The 22,675-nt window shown below is 39.9% G+C and overlaps 1 protein-coding gene, 1 long non-coding RNA gene and 1 other non-coding gene across 3 annotated transcripts; 1 reads left to right on the forward strand and 2 right to left on the reverse strand.

Moving 5' to 3' along the window:
* The first annotated feature begins 2,373 nt into the window (after positions 1-2,373).
* On the forward strand, positions 2,374-8,107 carry LOC100795084 (AP2-like ethylene-responsive transcription factor At2g41710). The gene is made up of 9 exons (XM_003519037.5): positions 2,374-2,908; positions 4,293-4,375; positions 4,519-4,527; positions 4,648-4,736; positions 5,139-5,212; positions 5,286-5,336; positions 6,193-6,254; positions 6,434-7,065; positions 7,757-8,107. The coding sequence occupies exons 1-9, from the start codon at positions 2,619-2,621 to the stop codon at positions 7,808-7,810; spliced, it is 1,344 nt and encodes a 447-aa protein (XP_003519085.1). The 5' UTR covers positions 2,374-2,618; the 3' UTR covers positions 7,811-8,107.
* On the reverse strand, positions 4,596-6,829 carry LOC102664093 (uncharacterized). The gene is made up of 4 exons (XR_413228.4): positions 6,649-6,829; positions 6,376-6,473; positions 5,196-5,344; positions 4,596-4,729 (listed from the first exon to the last, which is right to left on the reverse strand). It is a non-coding gene; the product is annotated as an uncharacterized lncRNA (long non-coding RNA).
* A 6,384-nt stretch (positions 8,108-14,491) lies between the features above and the next one.
* Positions 14,492-14,596, reverse strand: LOC113000949 (small nucleolar RNA R71). Its single transcript, XR_003266252.1, has one exon. It is a non-coding gene; the product is annotated as a small nucleolar RNA R71 (small nucleolar RNA).
* Between the last annotated feature and the right edge of the window lie 8,079 nt (positions 14,597-22,675).

Consider the following 22,675-nt stretch of genomic DNA (forward strand, 5'->3'; position numbering starts at 1 on the left):
AGAGGACCGGAACTATAAGTACTATCGTCGGATTCAGAAACAGGAAGTAAAGGAAGCGTTGAAAAGAATGAGTAATGGTAAGGCGGTGGGGCCAGACAACATACCTATTGAAGTGTGGAAAACTCTTGGAGATAGAGGTCTTGAGTGGCTCACCGAACTCTTTAACGAAATTATGAGGTCAAAACGCATGCCGGAGGAATGGAGGAGAAGCACGTTAGTGCCAATCTATAAGAACAAGGGGGATATACAAAATTGTGCAAATTATAGGGGAATCAAGCTCATGAGTCATACCATGAAATTATGGGAAAGAGTGATCGAACGGAGATTAAGAAAGGAGACTCAAGTTACTGAGAATCAATTTGGTTTCATGCCGGGAAGGTCGACCATGGAAGCGATTTATTTATTACGGCGGGTGATGGAGCAATATCGCATGGCCCAACAAGACTTGCACTTGATTTTTATTGACTTGGAGAAAGCGTATGATAGAGTGCCTAGAGAGATTTTGTGGAAAGCTCTAGAGAAGAAAGGGGTTAGGGTTGCATATATTCGAGCTATCCAAGATATGTATGATAGGGTATCGACTAGTGTTAGGACACAGGGTGGAGAGTCAGACGATTTTCCCATCACAATTGGTTTACATCAAGGGTCAACCCTTAGCCCCTACCTTTTTACCTTAATTCTGGATGTCCTCACGGAACAAATCCAAGAGATAGCGCCGAGATGCATGCTTTTTGCAGATGACATAGTCCTCCTTGGAGAGTCGAGGGAGGAGTTGAATGAGAGGTTGGAAACTTGGAGACGAGCTCTAGAAACACATGGCTTTCGCCTAAGCAGAAGCAAATCGGAGTATATGGAATGTAAGTTCAACAAAAGAAGGAGGGTTTCTAACTCAGAGGTGAAAATAGGAGACCATATTATCCCTCAAGTCACACGGTTTAAATATCTTGGGTCTATAATACAGGATGATGGGGAAATTGAAGGGGATGTGAATCATCGCATTCAAGCAGGATGGATGAAATGGAGAAAAGCATCGGGGGTGTTATGTGATGCAAAGGTACCGATCAAGCTAAAGGGAAAGTTTTATCGGACTGCGGTAAGACCGGCGATTTTGTACGGAACAGAATGTTGGGCGGTCAAGAGCCAACATGAGAATAAAGTAGGTGTAGCGGAGATGAGGATGTTGCGGTGGATGTGTGGTAAGACTCGACAGGATAAAATTAGAAACGAAGCTATTAGAGAGAGGGTTGGAGTAGCGCCTATTGTAGAGAAGATGGTGGAAAATAGACTTAGGTGGTTTGGGCATGTAGAGAGAAGACCGATAGACTCTGTAGTGAGGAGAGTAGACCAGATGGAGAGAATACAAACAATTCGAGGCAGAGGAAGACCCAAAAAGACTATAAGAGAGGTTATCAAAAAGGATCTCGAAATTAATGGTTTGGATAGAAGTATGGTACTTGATAGAACATTATGGCGGAAGTTGATCCATGTAGCCGACCCCACCTAGTGGGATAAGGCGTTGTTGTTGTTGTTGTTGTTGTAATTTAAATTCAAACGCGAACTTACCTCATTTTTTTTAGGGAAAAGAAGGGAAAAACTGTTAGAACAAAGGACAAAAACTCATCCTCAACCCACACTATTACCGTCCATAACCTTAAGGATTGACACTTAAGGGGTTGTGAACCGTGTAGAAAGATCGACCTTTGTCTATACAAATACCTATCTAAGAGTTCAACAACATCAGAGGCTGATTTATATGCCCATACATGCATCTTGCCATTCCAAGGGTTGCACTAAAAGGTCGACCAACTAAGCATAAGACCAGTCATCACAACTAACTTATGAGTAATACTGCCAACAATTATAAAGTATATTGATTAGGAGACACCCCTCGACATTACCGAATCACAAATACCACCTCTAACATGTCGGGGGTGCAGAAGCATATACTGCTAGACATGCATGTCGAGCCCTACAACAATCAGGCCTAACGACACTCCAAGACACTCAAACCTGTGTAGTAAGCAAGCATCTTCATATCATAAGTGACACATATTGTGATGCTAGAAGAGACTTGAAGTTTAATTAAATAAGCTTAACACCATATAGTCAAGCCACATTTCACTAATAAAAGGGATTCCTTTCGGGAAACACCCATGGCTCTCAACTAGCTTAGAATTCCTAAGAATCCTCCTCTAGTGAGAACAACAAATTAGATGAAAAATGCGAATTGGTTAAATGTAACTATTAATATTGATTAAATATTTGTTAAACGTTGGCCTGGTAATCTATTTTCCACACATCACGAAAGCTAAACCAACCAACTAACCCAAAGTCCAAACCTACACTTTTTGAAAAATTGTTCCCTCAAGGGCTACAAGCTCATCAAGCATCACCCTAGCTTCGGAACCAGGAGACAAGGGTGTTCAGAACATGCACGACAGTCATTATGTTTTCAAAATCCCTAAATGACGCTTCTACCCCTCATCCCATCCTAGCCGTTACTTTCAGTTAAGACCGCACGCCAGTAACCTCCAAAGCCCTTTTTCATAATTTCACCACTTTCTCCTCTCCTTCCCAGCGAATCCTATGCAGTTAGTAATCATCCCCCTCCCCTGCCAATGGAAACACATCCACACTATATTTCTAAAGCGTTTTCTCTCACTAACGTTAGGGTTAGGTTAGGTTTGGTTTGGTTTACGTCAATGGCTTCTTCTTCTTCCGATCCTGGCAAGTCCGAAGCTGACGGCAGTTCGGAGACTCTGTCGGAAGCAACCGCGGCGGCGAAGGATGGACAGTTACGGATGAAGAAGGCAAAGAAAGAGAGAGTGTGCACTGCGAAGGAGCGAATCAGCAAGATGCCTCCTTGCGCTGTGGGCAAACGCAGCTCCATTTACCGCGGCGTCACCAGGTCAATTATTCGCTTCCCTTGCTGAGAAAGCGATCCACTATATGTGTGTGTGTGTAGGATTATGTAATTTTAATGTTCCGTTTGGGTGATTTGCGTTTGCGTTCGCCTCTTAAAGATGATTCTTTGCAGTGGAGTGAGTGGCAAGTGAATGTTCTGCTTTGCATTCTTGTTTGCTCATTTTGGATTGAAAAAAGATGCATTTCGGGACCATTTGCCTGATATAATAACATATAGTTTAGTTATTTATTTGGTCCTCATATACTTGTACAATTTTTACCATTTAGTTCTTTAGTTTGAAACCACTTGTTTAAGTTCCTGTACATACTCTTTTTAACTCGTTTTAGTTTCTACATGTACAATTTTTAAACCATTTTAGTCTGTATAATTTCAAATGGCAGGAACTAAAAATGGATTAAAAAGTGCATGTATAGGGAGTAAACTGAGTAGTTTTTAATTAGGGATTAAAATGTAAAGATTATGCTATACCAACATGTTGTTGGTGCGAGTGGATTTGAACTCAGATCTTTTAAGCAAGGTATTTGAGTCTTGTGCAAGGTAAAACCATAGTTAGGAGGAGAAATCACAGGTGGCCAGCTCGATTCCCTAGCATTTGTCATGGTAACTCACAAAGCAGAAAAAAATTACAGTAAGAAAGAATTAAATGTTTCTTTTTATAGAAAAAAATTAAATACCGTTGTGTTTGTGTGACAAACTAGTGAAATAGTGCGTGCGACTTAGGCAGCTAGGAACCAAATGAAGAATTTATTCGTACTATGAATATGAAAAGCTACATCGAAGATGTTAAGGGTATGTTTAGAAGTCAAGTTTTGGAAGGAAAGTGAGTGGAGAGTAAATAAGAGAAATGAAATAATATTAGCATAAATTTAATGTTCTAATATTTTGTTTCTTTTTTTTTATAAGCATTACACAAATTTAAAAATAAAAAATTTGTCTTCCCTTCCCTTTTCTTCCAGAATCTCACTTCCAAACAGGCTACAATAGATATATCCCACACCAGAATCTATTTTGAAATATTCTTTTATCATGATGCTATCATTGCTTTGCAGATCTGCATATTGGCGCATTATTTCTGTCATTAGACTTTGTTTTAATTTTTTTTTTTGTCTTCCCTTCCCTTTTCTTCCAGAATCTCACTTCCAAACATGCCACAATAGATATATCCCACACCAGAATCGATTTTGAAATAATTTTTTTATCAATATGCTATCATTGCTTTGCAGATCTGCCTATTGGCACATTATTTCTGTCATTAGGCTTTGTTTTCAAGGTTGAAATGCTTTTATGTTTGTCACTGGTGTTGGGATTTAATGGTTTGTGTCTCTGATCATGGACTCATTGTCCTAGCTTCATGAACTACTTTTAGGCATAGATGGACTGGTCGTTATGAAGCACATCTTTGGGACAAAAGTACCTGGAACCAGAATCAGAATAAGAAAGGAAAGCAAGGTCAGTACTAAGGTGTAACTTTCTTTCTCAACCTGTTTCTTAATATTAAGAAAAAGAAAATATCTCTTACAGTAACTAACTTACATAATCTATTTTTTTGTGGTGCATGAATTGATTGGACAACAATTTATTTATGATGCCAGTTTACTTGGGTAAGTTGGATATGTGATGCTCACTTTACTTGAACCCTGCCCCCTCCCCCTCCTTATTCTTTTCCTTTCTTCTGGTTTTGTAATGAACTTGCTGCTTTGTTGCTGATGGTTTTCAAACAGGGGCATATGATGATGAAGAGGCAGCAGCTAGAGCATATGACCTTGCTGCTCTGAGATATTGGGGTCCGAGTGCTCTCATAAACTTTCCAGTAAGAAAATTGCTTCAATGAGAATATTGATTTGAAGGATACTTCAGTTCAGAAATGCTATATAGTTTGGTACTTTGTCTTTTCATAGTGCTGGGTGCAAATGATGTCTGCTTATATCCTGCTTTACTTTTTGATATCAAAAGATGCTTTGGAGATTGCATAAATTTGATGTTAAAAACCATTAGTTGGGATTGGTGCTTCTAGAGTTTGGTACAGATACCTTGTTGACTATTGACGGTAGCATTTGCAAGACCTTATATATCACTAGCATAAGATTGATATTTTGTTGGAAACAAGGGTTTGGTGCTATAAATCTAGTGCATCTGGTAGTAAAAGCACACACCACCTATTCTTTTCTGGTAATTTAATAATTCTGTGCTAAGTTTGAACTGTATGCTACAGGTGACTGATTATGCAAGAGATCTTGAAGAAATGCAGAATGTATCCAGAGAGGAATACCTTGCATCTTTACGGAGGTGTGTATATACTGCACCGGAATATTTTCTAGCATGAAACCATCCTACTGATTACTTGTGATACTTTGTGCAGGAAGAGCAGTGGTTTTTCAAGAGGACTTTCCAAATACCGGGGACTCTCCAGGTGTGATTCTGTGAAAAGAATACCAAATGATTGCAATTAAAGTGCACATACAGGCTCACGTACACAATTTTTCATTCATCATCTTTGTGCTTTTGTAATGCTCATCATTGCTCCATTTAAAGGAGCCTTCAAGGTGTTGATAGCTATTTTTCTTTAATAACTTTTTAGGTGGAAGAAATCAGTTTGAGGTTATACATACACCATTGTCAGGGTTTTTAGGCATCTATTGTTATACATACATTCATCATGAAACCTCATATTAGTTTTAAAAAAACTTTTATAATTTAGTTTGGAGCCTAACAACTCCAAAAGCTAACTCATGGAGTGAGGGATGTCTCTCGCTTATACTATTTTGGCAATATCACTAATCACGCATTGATCTCCAATATGCAAAACTAGACATATCAGGTGTGAAGTCTGTAGGATTGGACATCTGCACATGGTTTGATAACAACCTGATAACGACTGGCTTGATAGGCTCAATCCCAACTATTAGAATAAGATTTGATACCATTTTAGAATTTATTTTGTTTTGAGCTTACTCTGCTCTAAAAGCTAGCTCGTGTCGTGAGGGTTGTGCTTCACTTATATATACAATTTGACCATATCGTTAAGTCAATGTGGCATCTCCAATAGAAACTTTTGGCAATTGAAATTTTATTTATATTAACATTATACGCACATCTCAGGCCTCTCTGGGTTTGTCAGCACAACTAGTTCTTCATTGATCAATAGATTGTCCTTTTCCGCTCTGCTATATCTCTGTGACCTAGCATGGCTTTCGTTCAATGCATATATGTGAATGTTATGGTCTAATTTTGCATTTCTTTTTTACATGTGGTGGTACTAAAATTAGTCGATGGAATCCAACATATGGTCGTATGGCTGGATCTGACTACTTCAACAGTAGATATTATGGTAAGTTCTAGTCAAATTCAAATTTGAACTTTGCTCTATTGAACCAAATTATAGAAATCAAATTCATTTGGGCAACACATTTGGCTATTGAAAGGGAGTTAAAATATTCAATTAAATTCACCTGTTTTATATTCAAGATTATGATCATCCTGTCCTGCTTCTGAATGTTAAAAATGCAGGTGAAGATTCAGCTGCAGAAACCAAATATCTAAGTAGTTTCTGCATAGAAAGAAAGATTGATTTAACAAGTTACATCAAATGGTGGGGGTCAAATAAAAGTCAGCAACCTGATTCTAGAGTAAGATTTTCAGATGTTAGAAAGCATGGTTTTGCTGGAGATTTTTGCATTGAACACAAAACATTGGAACAAAACGTCCATCCTTCAGAACCATACCAGTTGCTAGCATTAGGCATGCCCTGTGAAAGGATCAAACATGAACATTCTTCTGTCTCGGCTTTAAGTATTGTGTTACAATCAGCTGCTTACAAGAACTTGCAACAGAGAGCATCAACGAGACAGGAAAATAGCAATTATAATGACGAGAATGAAAATAAAGATACCATCATCAATAAGTTGGACCATGGGAAGGCAGCAGAGAAATCATTGAATAATGATGGTGGCAATGAAAGACTTGACATTGCAATGGGAATGAGTGGATCGCTGCCTCTTCAAAGAAATGTTTACCCACCGGCATCGTTATTGATTGCTCCACTTTTGACTGCCTACAACACTGTTGATCCATCGGTAGATCCTGTTCTCTGGACGCCACAGGTTCCTATACTTTCGGCTGGCCTTTCTGGTGTAGCTGAGGTATAGTTGCTGAACATTGCTTGCAAATAGCACAGAACCTTTCAGTTAGTCATTGTAGTTTTGAAATAATGATTCATATTATAAATTAAGTAATAGCTGATATTCAAGATAAAAATTTATTGAATCAGAAATAAAATTCAAATATGAACAGAAAAATCACTCACAAAAATGGTAATATAGTAAATAATCTGCATAAATATGTATGTCTACGTTAAAATATTCTTTGATTGAATCAATACCATAACATAATAACTTTCCCTAAGTTAGGTGATTGCATGTTTATATATACTTGTTTTATGCCATGAAACTAACAAGGTAGTGTAGATAAAATTGAATGTTTTCTCTCATGTTCAAATATAACGAGAGAATAGTTGCCGATGGCCAATCTTTATGAGAAATGGTACCTTTTTTCATTGTGTAGCCGGATATTCACAATTTTAGACACATCACAACTATTTGGCCCATCTTTCTAACCCGTATTTTCTAATTATCATCTGATGATTTATAGAGGAAAAGCTTCCCGTTTGGCATTAAAACTATCAGACCATAATAAGGTGGAAAGCACAGTAATTGTTCAAAATATCAGTTAAAATTTTTTCCCTTCAACCCCTGATGGCCGTATATGGAAAGACAGGAATTACTTATCACATTCTTAAAAATTCACCTCACTAAGTGGTCGATTGATGTGCAGGTTGCGAAGACTGAGACCAGTTCAACGTACACCATTTTTCAGCCAGACGAGTGATTGGGATTTGAATGTCTGATTTGGAAAACAACAAATTTGAGCAGAGCTTGTATCCAACAATGGCATTCGCGTTTCTGCTCGGCTAATGTGGAACCCGTAGCTTGAATTTCCTTGCTAGTTTCGTATTACATGGGTTTTAGAAATCAGAGGAAAATAAAATATTACCGAATTCGCATAAACTCTATCATGTATATGTAGCTGGACAAATTTTCATTTTGTGTAAGAAGAATAATGTTATTTACAGAATATGAGGAATTACCGAATTATGCAATATTGCTACTTATATGTTAGCTCAAATACAAACTTTGTTGGTACCTTAACCTTAAAAGATGAATGTTTGTCAATATACCTTATAACAGAATATGAGGACACCTTGTTGGTAGCACAAATAATTTATCAGTTGGGGTGCATCCTAACTTTGAAAAAAAATACAAGTATATATTAGGTGTTATTATCTTTTTCCTCTATTTTTATAATTGAACTCGTTGTCCACAATTTTTAGTTGTTTTAATTTTTTGTTTTTTATTAGCTTAATTTGTTTCCTTTTCAGTTCACTAAGTACTTTTACGATTTATTCAACTACATGTTTTATTTTCATAATGATGATAATCATGATTTTAAATTGCAATTGCGACTACACCATAAAGTTTTTTTTTTTTTTACTTACCGCAACTGCTTCATAACCACAATTGTGGCCATATCAATCAAATTTTTCTATAATTGTAATAAAATCGCAACTACGATTGCATCCGTAACCACAATTTAATTAAAACCTTAATAATAATAATAATAATAATAATAATAATAATAATAATAATGATGATGATAATAATAATAATAATAAATTATTTGATAGATGAAGATGCAAAGTTAATGTTATCAAACTCTCAAATTAATTACTAGTGAACATGTAAAGAAATTAGTTTATTTGTTGCCAAAGTCTTATCTGGAAAAACTCAAATGTTTAAACTCCCATAAACTCTCGATTCAAGAAGCAAATTAGTGAATTAGAAATAACTGTTATTTTTGCCCCTGTTGACCCTTCAGTATTTGTATTTTACTATAACTCAAATGATTTAAAGAAATCAACTTCTTTTTGAAATGTTTTCACTTTATGAACTTATGTTTTAAAAAGTATGATTTGATTATTTATGTAGTTTTTTTTTAAAATTGTGGTTTGGTAGTTTATTTTTATTATAGAGTTAAAATGTTGAATTATTAATATGTTATAATAGTGTTATCTTATGCATATATCTCTTTAATAAATTTTCTAATGTTATTTTTAATAATTAGTAAATTCTTGCAATGGGTTGAATTTTCAGAAGTTTCATAAGTTCAAGTAGTCTTTCAAATTTAATAACCTTAATTAGTTATAAAGGTATAATGGAGATGGATGTGATGCGGTGATAGTAAATAATGATGCATATGCAAATTTTATACAATTGTGTAAAACTTTTTTTTTTTTTACAAGTTTAAGAAAATTTAAGGACATTTTATTTAAAACTAAAAATTCATTATAACTATCGTAAAAACTAGTAAAGTTTAGGGAGTGCATATGTAAAATTTCTCACACAAAAATATACATAACTGAGATATGTACCATTTCTCAAATGTATATATATATATATATATATATATATATATATATATATATATATATATATATATATATATATATAACTGCAATGCTTGTGCTTTACTTATTAGAACTCTCTTCTTCACATAAATATCATTTTACATCATAACCGAGATAGCAAAATCTTTGATTAACATATTCTTTATTTCCTTTTAGTGCAATTATTGTTATTTCAATAGTGTCATTAATGTCTTTGTAAAACCATGAACCCTCCTTCTCTTTTCTCACACTAAGGAGTCGTTTGGTAGGGGGAGAAGTTCTGAATTTCCTGAAAATCAAGGTTGAGAATCTTAGTTTTAATTTTAAAAATAAAATTCCTGAGAAATAATGCTTCTTGATAATATTTTTTAAAAAGTTTCCTACAAAAACTTTTCCATGGAAGAAGTGAGAATCATACTTTCACGAATTTAATTTTTCTTTTACTTCAGGAAAAATATCATATTACTCTTATTAATGTGGTAAATAATTAAAATAAAAGGTAAAAATATCACGTAACTCTTCAATTCTTAAAAAACTTAACTAAATGTTTATGATAATCAACTAAATAGATTTTACTGGTCCAGTAAATATGATTTTCGGGCATTAAAAAATTTCTCTCCAACCTAATGCTCTGGAGGGTTTTGTTCTCATTTTGGGAGAATTAAAAGGCTAATTGGGCTGCTTTTGGGCCTTGCGGGTTTAACTGAACCAATTTGTGCCTCGTAACTTAAATATAGCTCTTCAAGTAATGAAATAATGGTATGAAAGGTGCTAATGGGAAAAGTGAGCCATGGTTAATTTATTTATTTTTTGTTAACTTGTTTTCTGTTTTATCATATTTTCTTGTTTTAACCTTTCAGTTCATCAGGAGACAAAAAAATCCTGACTAATTTGGGGTTTGACTGGAAGTAAATAAAGTCGGACCATTGGAATTCTTTTAAAGATTATGAATTACTAAGAAAACATTAGATAAAATAGTGTAATTTTTTTTATTTTTGTTTTCTTTGGGGGGAAATATTAGAGTAAATGTTTTTAAGGATTGAAGTGATAAAAACTTAATCATAAGATTTAAAATGAAACGTCTATGGTGGGCAATAAGAACAGATAGAATGTCAATAAACCTCTTAAACATTGATAATTAAATACGTGTTTCTAAAATCTAATAAACAAATTAATTAACACACCAAAATAATAACAAATTCGATATCCTCACAACTAATAATGGAAACTAGAACGTATTTGATCAAGCTCAAATGGAGAAAGTCAACGGATGGTTGATGGAGTCAACAAGGGAGGAGAGAGTAACAAAGCCAAAGCAGTGGCAACAGGAAACAACGTGAAAAAGCCGCATAGGTCTGGACGTGCTGTCTCCAGCAAAACATATATAGCCCCCAAGCACAGTCCTCTTATTCTCATGGGGAAGGAAAAGGAGAAAGCCAATCAAAGCAATGTAACCCGTGTTCGTAACACTAATGGGGGGAAGAATCCGCAATTGACAAAAGGTGGGGAGCTTCACGCAGGAGGAAAAAAAAGTTTAAAAGGAATGTACTGCAACTCATTAAATACAAAGACCATGTGGGTGAGGTGTTAGTGAAGAATTTTGCTTCAAAGGTACCTGATGGTGTTGCGAAAAGAGAATTAGTCCCGGATGAAAGCTGAAGGCTTCTAAAGATGGCCTCCTACGGACAATTAATCTAGTGATGCTTATAATTTATCCGTTGTGAATGTGCATATAGACGAAGAAGTAGCAGCTTTTGTTCTTCAAAATAGGCAACTAGATAATGAAGTTAGTTACAAGGGGAGGCAGTTATGGAATGTACTGATATGGTAGGAGTGCAGGAATCTATGATGTAAGATTTGGAGCGTGAAGTCTCTCATGATGTAAAAGTAGTGATGTACCAAACTCAGCCACTCTTTAATTATGAATTTTATCAGTTGGAATTGTAGGGTTTTGGAGTTCTGATTAGGGATTTGATGAAGCGAAATAATTCTTCTTTCATTAACCTATTGAAGACACATAATAGTGGAGATAGGGCTAAGAATATCATTCGCAATATTGGTCTTTGAGGCTCTTTTATCCAGGAAGCGAATGGCCATTAAGGGGTATATGGTGTTTATGGAGATCAGAGGACTGGAAGGTGGAGGTGATTAAAAGCTCGACACAACTGGTTCATATGAAAGTTAAATGGAGGAATAGCAGTGATTGGCTTCTTACAGTAGTGTGTGGGGCCCCTCAAGTTGCCCAACGACAGAACTTATAGGATGAGCTTTATGAGCTTGGCCGACAAGTGAATGGGAGTTGGGCTATCATAGGGGATTTTAATTGCACTTTTTCCCTATGGATAGTATTGGAGGTGTTAATATGCAAGGTCACCGAGATATGGACAAGTTTCATGAATTCTTACATCATGGGAACTTGTTAGATATGGGCTTTTAAGGGAATATGCTGACTTGGAGGAATGACAGAATGGGAGTGAGACTAGATAGATGCCTTATTAATCTTGACTGGAGATTGAAGTTTCAGGAGGGTGTGGTGGTCCATCTAGGATGGTTAAAATCTGATCAGAGGCCTATTCTCCCAAGATTAGAAAACCAAACTAGACGAAAGCAACATAAAAGACCTGTTTTGAAGCTATTTGGACCTTATATGATGACTTCCTGATGTGTCATTATTTTTTCTTATTTCTTAACTCTTTTTGTCATCGTTTTAATTACTGATTAGTCTTAATTGTCAAATTAATTATGCAGTTTTATCATTTGGGTCTACTTGACTAATTTTATGTTTTTTATTTAATTTCAGGAGAATTATAAGCAATTGGGCTTGGATCTGGAATTGGGTTGAATCGGCTTGGACTTGAAGAGAGCAGACAATTTTATTTTTTGTCCAGTTTTATTTTACTTCGTTTTTGGGCCTGGACTTAAAAGAGATTTATTTGTAAGCTTTGGTGCTGAGGACCTATATAATAGCACCGGGGTTTTAGTAGAACAGACTGTGGACATAGGAGAGAATTTTAGGGTTTTGCATTTTCAGTTACCGCTCAGCGCACTGTTCGCGTAGCAATTAAATTTCGTTTTCTGCTTCAATTGCAATTTCGTCTTTTTGCTTCTGTCTTTGAATTCGTTTTCATTTCTGCTGATTAATGGAAGACTAAGTCTCCAATGTTGTTTTCTCTTGAGGATCAAGCACAACTCTCTTTGAGGTTTTGTTATTACTATTGAATTCTGATAAGTTTTTCTCATTCAGCAATTGCTCTGTATTTGTTGCTATTAATCCATGCATGCTTAATGCTTGATTAATTTCCGTTGTGCTTAATTTACGTTCTTGCTTAATGATCATTTCGTTCATGCTTAATGGACATGTGAGAGGGATTAATTGGTGTATGTGTTGCTTAATCACATAATGACAGCCTTATGTTAATTTTCGCTTAGTCAATTAATTTCGAGTGGGATTAAGTGGTTGAACTGATTAGGGATAAATTCTCGTAACCTAGGATAAGAGACTTGTTTTTGAATCAAGGGAAACAAAACGTTTTGATTCTGTTATTTTCTTATTCCAGTTTGCTTGCTGTTTAATTTACAAAACAAATAAACTCCCCCCCCCCAATTCATTACTGTTGATTAACATATGTTATGAATGTTTGGTTGATCATTGCTCACTGAGAGACAACCTATGATCACTTCCTAGATACTGCATTTTTAATGTTTATTTGATTTGGGTACGACCTCGATCAAATTTGGCGCCGTTGTCGGGGAGTAGTGGTCCAAAGGTTCATAATAGTGTTTAGTTGTTTTGAGTGTAGCTCTGTTGTTTAGTGTTGTGAGTGTGTGTTGTTTTGTTTTATGCAGTGTTCTATTGTGCATTTCAGTCGCGTCCCCTGTTTAGCACTTCCCTGTTTCAGTTTTGTGTAATGCTGTGAACAGTGATTAGCGACTGAGAACTAGCGACTGATTTTGCAATTTAATTGGTGATTTATTTTTGATAGTTAGAGTTATTATTTTTGGCTGATTTTTTGTGTGGTGGTTTCTTTTGATCCATATTTTGTATGAAAAATACCAGAAGCACCTGGTGTGGCTGAATTTGAGAGAGACAAAAAATTTGGGAACTTGTTTTTAGCAAAACTTAAAACGGTCATAACTTTTGCTCCGGGTATCAGAATGACTATTATTATATATGCATTTGGGGTAGAAAAATTTTCCCATATTATGAAAATTGGCTTTAGCCAGTTGGGGCTTCCCAAACTCGAAAAATCAGTTGTTTACTAAGTTTTTTTTTTCAAGTATTATTGTCTTATTTTTCTAAACTTTCCTTCGACAGATTTCCTAGTTAGACTTTGAATTTTTGTTTGAAATTTTTTGTGCTATCTTTTCATGATTTTAGGGTGTTGCTTACAAAATTTCAGCTCATTTGGATATCGTTTGACTATAGTTGTAGTTTTATCCCTCCCCTGGTGCTTGTTGAGAAACACATGATTTGCTGCATATAGTGCATGAGTAGGGGCAATCTAGGTGATTTACAACCCTTTTATCTTGAAATAGATAGAACCTTTCATTGATTACTTAGGAATAGTGTGCATCTTGGTCATTTTGTGCATTTTGAGCATTTTGAGCATTCTGAGTATTCTGTTGCTGGTGATTCTGAACATTCTGATTTTGAGCATTCGACTACTAATTTTCATACTGAGAACATGGCTCAACCCCCACCTCATGAGAGGACTCTTAGGGAGATGGCTATACCTAATTTCACTTATGAAAGCTTGTGCATTCAATATCCTGATGAGGGTGTTCCATATGTTCTTAAGACTGGACTAATACATTTGCTGCCCAAGTTTCATGGTCTTGCTGGTGAAGATCCTCATAAGCATCTTAAGGAGTTCCATATTGTCTATTCCACCATGAAAGCCCCTTATGTCCGGGAAGATCATATCTTTCTAAAAGCTTTTCCACATTCTCTGGAGGGAGTGGCGAAAGATTGGCTGTACTACCTTGCTCCCAGGTCCATTATCAGTTGTGATGACCTTAAGAGGGTGTTCTTGGAGAAATTCTTCCTTGCATCTAGGACCACTGCCACCAGAAAAAGACATTTCAGGCATCAGACAACTTATTGGAGAGAGCTTGTATGAGTACTGGGAAAGATTCAAGAAATTGTGTGCAAGCTGTCCTCACCACCAGATTTCTGAGCAACTCCTTCTGCAATATTTCTATGAGGGACTTAGCAACATGGAGAGGAGTACGATTGATGCTGCCAGTGGTGGAGCTCTTCGTGATATGACTCTTGTTGAGGCTAGGAATTTGATTGAGAAGATGGCTTCCAACTCCAAAACAACTCAGTGCAAGAAATGATGCTATTGTCCTTAGAGGAGTCCATGAGGTGGCCACGGATTCATCTTCATCTGTTGAAAATAAAAAGCTTAAGGGAAAACTTGATGCCTTGGTCAACCTAGTAACTCAGCTTGCCATGAATCAGAAATCTGCATCTGCACCTATTGAAAGAGTCTGTGGTCTATGTTTTTTTGCAGATCACCATACAGATCTCTGTCCTTCTTTGCAACAATTTGGAGTCAATGAGCAACCTGAAGCTTATGCTACAAACATTTATAATAGGCCTCCTCAGCATCAAAACCAACAAGAGCAGAATAATTATGATTTTTCAAGTAACAGATACAATTCCGACATGGCTCCCGACCGCACCCAACTGCAGAATATGTTCAAGAAAGAGGGCGAAACCTTTAAAGAATACGCGCAGCGGTGGAGAGATTTGGTGGCACAAGTAGCTCCTCCCATGGTTGAGAGAGAGATGATCACCATGATGGTAGACACTCTGCCAGTGTTCTACTATGAGAAGTTAGTAGGTTACATGCCGTCCAGTTTTGCAGACCTAGTATTCGCCGGGGAAAGAATCGAGGTAGGATTGAAAAGAGGAAAGTTCGATTACGTTTCCTCCACGAGTGCGAATGCCAAAAGAATCGGGACAACAGGGGCAAAAAGGAAGGAAGGAGATGCCCATGCCGTCTCTTCAACGCCCGCATGGGTCAAACCCCCGCAGACACCTCATGGTACCCATCAGTACGCGCAACATCACCCGAGCTTCTCGGCTCATACCGGGAACGCCTCTAGTTCAGCACCCGTGCAGCCTAAGGCACCCACTCAGAGGGAAGCTCCCCAAGTTCCAACTCCAAACACGACTCGCCCGGCCGGTAATTCCAACGCAACAAGGAACTTCCCTCCGAGGCCATTTCAAGAATTCACCCCACTCCCAATGACGTACGAAGACCTCTTGTCGTCCCTCATCGACAACCATTTGGCCGTGGTAACTCCCGGAAGGGTCCTCCAACCCCCTTTCCCAAAGTGGTATGATCCTAATGCAACTTGCAAATACCATGGGGGTGTCCCGGGGCATTCCGTTGAAAAATGCTTGGCCCTTAAATACAAGGTCCAACATTTGATGGATGCTGGATGGCTGACCTTCCAAGAGGATTGACCCAATGTGAGAACCAACCCGCTCGCCAATCATGGAGGGGGAGCGGTTAACGCCGTTGAGTCCGATAGGCCGCGCAAGTCTAAACCTTTAAGGGATGTGGCAACCCCTAGGAGGTTTATCTTTGAGGCCCTACAAAAGGGAGGTGTGATTCCCTATAGTGGGTGTAAGGAGGATTCCTGTTTGCTGCATTCCGGCGAGCTGCATGACATGGAAACGTGTTTGGGAGTAGAGGAGTTGTTACAGCGGATGATAGATCAAGGTCGACTGGAAATTGGCAGTGAAGGAAGAGAAGAGCAGCACATATGCATGCAGTCCACGGATGGGAGCAGTGTTGCGAAGCCCAAACCCTTGGTGATATACTTCACTAAAGGCATAGCTTCGCAAAACCTGTTCCTTTCCCATACCAAAATAGCCACGCAGTCCCATGGAGATATGCACCTCCGAGGGGGAAGGAAGAAGAAGCCACCGACGTCAGCTCGTTGTCGGCTAAGGTAACAAATATCACGGGACTGAGTGGTGTGACCTGTAGTGGTCGTGTGTTTGCGCCTCCGGACCTACCAGTCCAACCCGCGGACGTCAAGGGAAAAGGAAAAGTGGTGGAGGAGCAAGATGGTGAAGCACCCCCCACTTCGAATAAAGATATTCCGGCGAAAGGTATTCCGGAGAAAAAGGATGGTAAAAAGGAGGTGTCGCTAGAGGAAGCCAGTGAATTCCTTCGTATAATTCAGCAGAGCGAATTCAAGGTTATCGAACAGCTCAACAAAACTCTGGCCAGGGTCTCGCTGTTGGAGTTACTCATGAGCTCCGAGCCTCATCGGGCTCTGCTAGTAAAAGTTCTGAACGAGGCCCATGTGGCCCAAGACATCTCGGTAGAAGGTTTCGGAAGGCTGGTCAATAATATCACTGCCAACAACTATCTCGCCTTTGCCGAAGAAGAAATCCCCGCCGAGGGGAGAGGGCATAACAAAGCTTTACACGTATCGGTCAAGTGTATGGACCATATCGTAGCCAAGGTGCTCATCGATAATGGTTCCAGTTTAAACGTGATGCCTAAGAGCACTTTGGAGAAATTACCATTCAATGCTTCCCACTTAAAGCCGAGTTCAATGGTGGTTCGTGCCTTCGACGGCACCCGCCGAGAGGTTAGGTGAGAGATCGATCTCCCAGTACAAATAGGCCCTCACACCTGTCAAGTCACCTTCCAAATAATGGATATTAACCCCCCCTACAGCTGTCTGTTGGGGCGCCCGTGGATCCACTCAGTAGGAGTTGTTCCCTCTACACTCCACCAAAAGTTGAAATTCGTAGTGGAAGGGCATCTGGTCATCGTATCAGGCGAGGAAGACATTTTGGTGAGCTGCCCATCCTCTATGCCTTATGTGGAAGCCGTAGAGGAATCGTTAGAAACCGCTTTCCAGTCTTTTGAGGTGGTAAGCATTTCCTCTGTGGACTCCTTCTCTGGGCAGCCTTGCCTGTCCGACGCAGCGGTAATGATGGCCCGAGTTATGTTGGGGAACGGTTACGAACCCGGAATGGGTTTAGGCAAAGACAACGGCGGCATAACTAGCCTGATAAATGCCAAAGGAAATTGTGGGAAGTATGGTTTAGGCTATAAGCCCACTCAGGCGAATATGAAGAGAAGCACCGCGGGAAGGAAAAGCAGTGGCCAAAGCTCGCAGTTGAGACAAGAAAGTGAAGGAAGCCCGCCCTGCCACATAAGCAGAAGCTTTATAAGCGCAGGTTTGGGAGACGAAGGTCAAGTGGTCGCGATATACGAAGATGATGTCCCGAGTACATTGGATTTGGTACGGCCATGCCCTCCTGATTTCCAGCTGGGAAATTGGCGAGTGGAGGAACGCCCCGGCGTTTACGCAACGAGCATAATGTAAACCTTTACGGTTTTAAAAGCTCTATAGTTGGGCCTAGGCTTTAGAGTTTTTCTTTTGTTAAGGCTTTGTGTCTTTTGTTTTTGAATTTATAATACAAGGATCTTTCTTCATCTGTTCCTACGTCTCTACCCATTCTCATTCATTTGCATGTTTACTTCTTTATTTCTGAAACGGCAGATCCGATGACGAGTCCCCCGAAGGTACTAATACCTGGGACCCGCTTATCAGCTTCGAGCAAGAAATGAGTCAAACGGAAGATGAAGGAAACGAGGATGTGGGACTTCCCCCAGAATTAGAAAGAATGGTCGCCCATGAGGACCAAGAAATGGGGCCTCGTCAAGAAGAAACAGAACTAGTAGACTTAGGAATTGGCAATGGAAAAAGGGAAGTAAAGATAGGTACAGATATTACCGCACCTATCCGTGAAGACTTAATAATCCTGCTAAAAGATTACCAAGACATCTTTGCTTGGTCATACCAAGATATGCCCGGTTTGAGTTCTGACATTGTACAACACCGATTACCCCTAAATCCCGAGTGTTCCCCGGTAAAGCAGAAACTGAGAAGGATGAAGCCCGAAACATCCTTGAAGATAAAAGAAGAAGTGAAGAAGCAATTTGACGCTGGTTTTCTGGCCGTCGCTCGGTATCCAGAATGGGTTGCCAACATCGTACCGGTCCTTAAGAAAGATGGGAAAGTACGAATGTGTGTGGATTATCGGGACCTGAATCGGGCCAGTCCCAAGGACAATTTTCCTTTGCCACACATCGATATCCTCGTGGATAACACGACCAATTTCGCTTTATTTTCCTTCATGGACGGTTTCTCCGGCTACAATCAGATAAAGATGGCGCCAGAGGATATGGAAAAGACTACCTTCGTCACCCTGTGGGGGACGTTCTGTTACAAGGTGATGTCCTTTGGACTCAAGAATGCCGGGGCAACTTATCAACGGGCCATGGTAGCTTTGTTCCATGATATGATGCATCAAGAGATCGAGGTCTACGTGGACGACATAATTGCTAAATCTAAATCCGAGGAAGAACACCTTGTCAACCTGCGGAAATTGTTCGAAAGGCTCAAGAAATATCAATTAAGGTTGAACCCCGCCAAGTGTACCTTTGGGGTCAAATCAGGGAAACTGCTTGGTTTCATTGTAAGCCAGAAAGAGATAGAGGTAGACCCCAAAAAGGTAAAGGCTATCCTTGAGATGCCGGAACCACGTACTGAGAGGCAAGTTCGAGGTTTCCTGGGACGCTTGAATTATATTGCCAGATTCATATCGCAACTCACTGCCATTTGTGAGCCGTTGTTCAAGCTCTTACGCAAAAACCAAACTGATCGCTGGAATGAGGATTGCCAAGAGGCTTTCGGAAGGATCAAGAAGTGCCTTATAAATCCTCCCGTGCTTATGCCACCAGTACCTGGAAGGCCTCTCATCTTGTACATGACAATCTTAGACGAGTCAATGGGGTGTATGCTGGGGCAACATGACGAATCCGGAAAGAAAGAGCGCGCTGTTTACTACCTGAGTAAGAAGTTCACGACCTGTGAAATGAATTATTCCTTGCTCGAAAGAACGTGTTGTGCTTTAGTATGGGCATCCCATCGCCTAAGGCAGTACATGCTGAGCCATACTACCTAGTTGATATCCAAGATGGACCCGGTTAAGTACATCTTTGAGAAGCCAGCTCTCACAGGACGAATTGCCCGGTGGCAAGTCCTGCTATCCGAGTTTGATATAGTTTACGTCACCCAAAAGGCGATAAAAGGAAGCGCCTTAGCAGATTATTTGGCTCAACAGCCTCTTAACGACTATCAGCCCATGCTTCCTGAATTCCCGGATGAGGACATCATGGCCTTGTTTGAGGAAAAATTGGACGAAGATCGGGACAAATGGACCGTATGGTTTGACGGAGCGTCAAACATTCTAGGCCACGGCGTTGGGGCAGTATTGGTCTCTCCGGACAATCAATGTGTACCTTTCACAGCCAGGCTAGGATTCGACTGCACCAACAACATGGCCGAATATGAGGCATGTGCCCTAGCCGTCCAGGCAGCAATGGACTCCAATGCTAAATTACTCAAGGTATACGGTGACTCAGCGTTGGTAATCCATCAGCTGAGAGGGGAATGGGAAACTAGAGATCCCAAGCTGATACCCTACAAAGCCTATATCAAGGAATTGGCTAAAACCTTTGATGAGATCTCTTTCCATCATGTTCCCTGCGAGGAAAATCAAATGGCAGATGCGCTTGCTACTTTGGCGTCTATGTTCCAGCTAACGCCGCACGGGGATTTACCCTACATTGAATTTTGGTGTCGCGGCAAACCTGCGCATTGCTGCCAAGTAGAAGAGGAACGGGACGGTAAGCCTTGGTATTTCGACATCAAGCGATATGTCGTAAGCAAATAATACCCGGCAGAGATTGCCGACAATGATAAGAGGACATTGAGAAGGTTGGCGGCCGGTTTCTTCATGAGCGGAAGCATATTGTATAAGAGAAACCACGACATGACACTCCTGCGGTGTGTAGATGCCAGGGAGGCAAATCACATGATCGAAGAAGTCCATGAGGGCTCGTTTGGAACGCACGCCAACGGGCATGCTATGGCCAGGAAGATCCTAAGAGCAGGTTATTACTGGCTTACCATGGAAAGTGATTGTTGTGTCCATGTAAAGAAATGCCACAAATGTCAAACGTTCGCAGATAATGTCAATGCTCCACCGCATCCTCTGAATGTCATGTCCGCCCCTTGGCCTTTCTCCATGTGGGGAATAGATGTCATCGGGGCCATTGAGCCCAAGGCCTCGAATGGTCATCGCTTCATCCTCGTAGCGATAGATTATTTCACCAAGTGGGTCGAGGCGGCTTCCTATACCAACGTCACGAGGGGTGTGGTGGTCAGGTTCATTAAGAAAGAGATCATCTGTCGATATGGTTTGCCAAGGTAGATTATCACGGACAATGGCACCAACCTGAATAACAAGATGATGGGGGAAATGTGCGAGGAGTTTAAAATCCAGCATCACAATTCCACACCCTACCGGCCAAAGATGAATGGAGCCGTGGAAGCGGCCAACAAAAATATCAAAAAAATTATCCAAAAGATGACCGTGTCATACAAGGATTGGCACGAAATGCTCCCATTCGCATTACACGGTTACCGAACTTCAGTGCGAACGTCAACTGAGGCAACGCCGTTCTCATTGGTATATGGGATGGAGGCTGTGTTACCGTTTGAGGTAGAAGTCCCGTCATTAAGGATCTTGGCGGAATCCGGATTAAAGGAGTCAGAGTGGGCTCAAACGCGTTATGACCAGCTCAACCTCATTGAGGGTAAGCGCTTAACGACCATGAGTCATGGGCGTTTGTACCAGCAAAGAATGAAGAGTGCGTTCGACAAGAAAGTACGCTTGCGCAAGTTCCATGAGGGAGACCTTGTCCTAAAGAAAATGTCCCATGCTGTCAAGGACAATCGAGGAAAATGGGCCCCGAACTACGAAGGGCCTTTTGTTGTGAAGAGGGCTTTTTCCGGAGGAGCCCTGGTGCTTACCAACATGGATGGCGAAGAGCTACCTTCACCCGTGAATTCTGATGTCGTCAAGCGATATTATGCTTAGAATCTGGGGCAATTAAGGATGTTGCTGCATGTTCTTTATCTTTATGTGTTTTCTGGATTTCCCCCAGGGATTTCCCGTCTGTTGTATCTCTTGTTACAATCTTTTCAAAGAAATGAACGTGGATTCGAGGCTTTAGTCCTCACGTTGGTTTCAAACCTTGCGTTGATTTGTGATCACCTGAGCCCTTCCGCTCAGTTCATGGGATGCCCTAAGCGCTTAATTAAAATTGAACCTAAACCAACTTTCACTAAAATTTGCTGCATTTGAAAACATTCATGCATACGCATACGCATGCATATTGTTGTGGTAAAACAGGGGCAGGATCATCTTGAGCTACCTTCTGGGGTGGGGACAAAACATGGATAGCAGAAACCAATCAAGGTAAGACAATAACGCGGTCAAGATTGGCCAAACCTGGTTGTTTATTACTTGCAGGTACTTAGGAACAGATGCAGGTGGGGATGGGGTCACGACCGACTGATCGTTGCCCTTTTCTCTGCGCTAGACAAGCAGAGAACGTCGCTGCAAGGCAGCCTCGTATCCTTTGTATTCGCAGTTGTCTTTTACTATTTGTTTGTTTTAAAAAAAAAATAAGTAATCAACGCCTAATTCTAACTTAAGTAAGTTCAAGTTAGGCAAAACGATAAACCATAAGGAAGGAGGGGACATGGTTAATGTTCCTCTCAAAAAAAAAAAAGTGCAGGTTAGCTCGCCTGGGCGAGCCACCCCTGCACCAAAATATAAGAATGACGAAAGGGGGGACGTTTTTGCATTCAAAAACTTCTTTTCCCCCCTTTCAAAAGCCATACCCACGGGATTTACGAGTTTTCAGCCCTAGGGTCATCATTTTTCGCATTTTTTGATTCCGTTTCACGCTTTTGTTCATCGCCAACAAGTAAGTATTCCGTCCCTAAGCTTTCTAGCTTTTCATCGGTGTATTTTGATCTCCTTTTGGTGCTCTAAATTGTGGGAATGTGCTCAAATATGTAGGGCAATTTTGTTTTGTTTTCTTGCTTGATTGGGTTGAATTGGGGGTTTGTATGAGATGGCCCTAGGCCTATAATGCATTTTGAAGCAATGGGACATGCCACATTGTCCCCGTTCTCTTGCTATTGATGCCTAAACGCGCGCCCACCAAGTGTTCGGTGAAATGCCTCAATGGCATTAGCGCGTGATTTTTGTAAGGAAGCAACCCATGGGGCAATTTGGTTTGCACATATTTTTGGGACATGCATTCAGTTTTGAAAAGGCTAGAGTA

This window comes from Glycine max, chromosome 2 (assembly GCF_000004515.6).
Source record: "Glycine max cultivar Williams 82 chromosome 2, Glycine_max_v4.0, whole genome shotgun sequence".
NCBI lineage: Eukaryota > Viridiplantae > Streptophyta > Magnoliopsida > Fabales > Fabaceae > Glycine > Glycine max.

What these genes read in the sequence shown, in the direction of transcription:
- LOC100795084 (XM_003519037.5), top strand. Translation starts at nt 2,619, where the DNA reads ATGGAAACACATCCACACTATATTTCTAAAGCGTTTTCTCTCACTAAC. An exon ending in AAATACCGGGGACTCTCCAG is followed by an intron (nt 5,337 to 6,192) that starts GTGTGATTCTGT and finishes TACTAAAATTAG; the next exon opens with TCGATGGAATCCAACATATG. An exon ending in CTTCAACAGTAGATATTATG is followed by an intron (nt 6,255 to 6,433) that starts GTAAGTTCTAGT and finishes TTAAAAATGCAG; the next exon opens with GTGAAGATTCAGCTGCAGAA.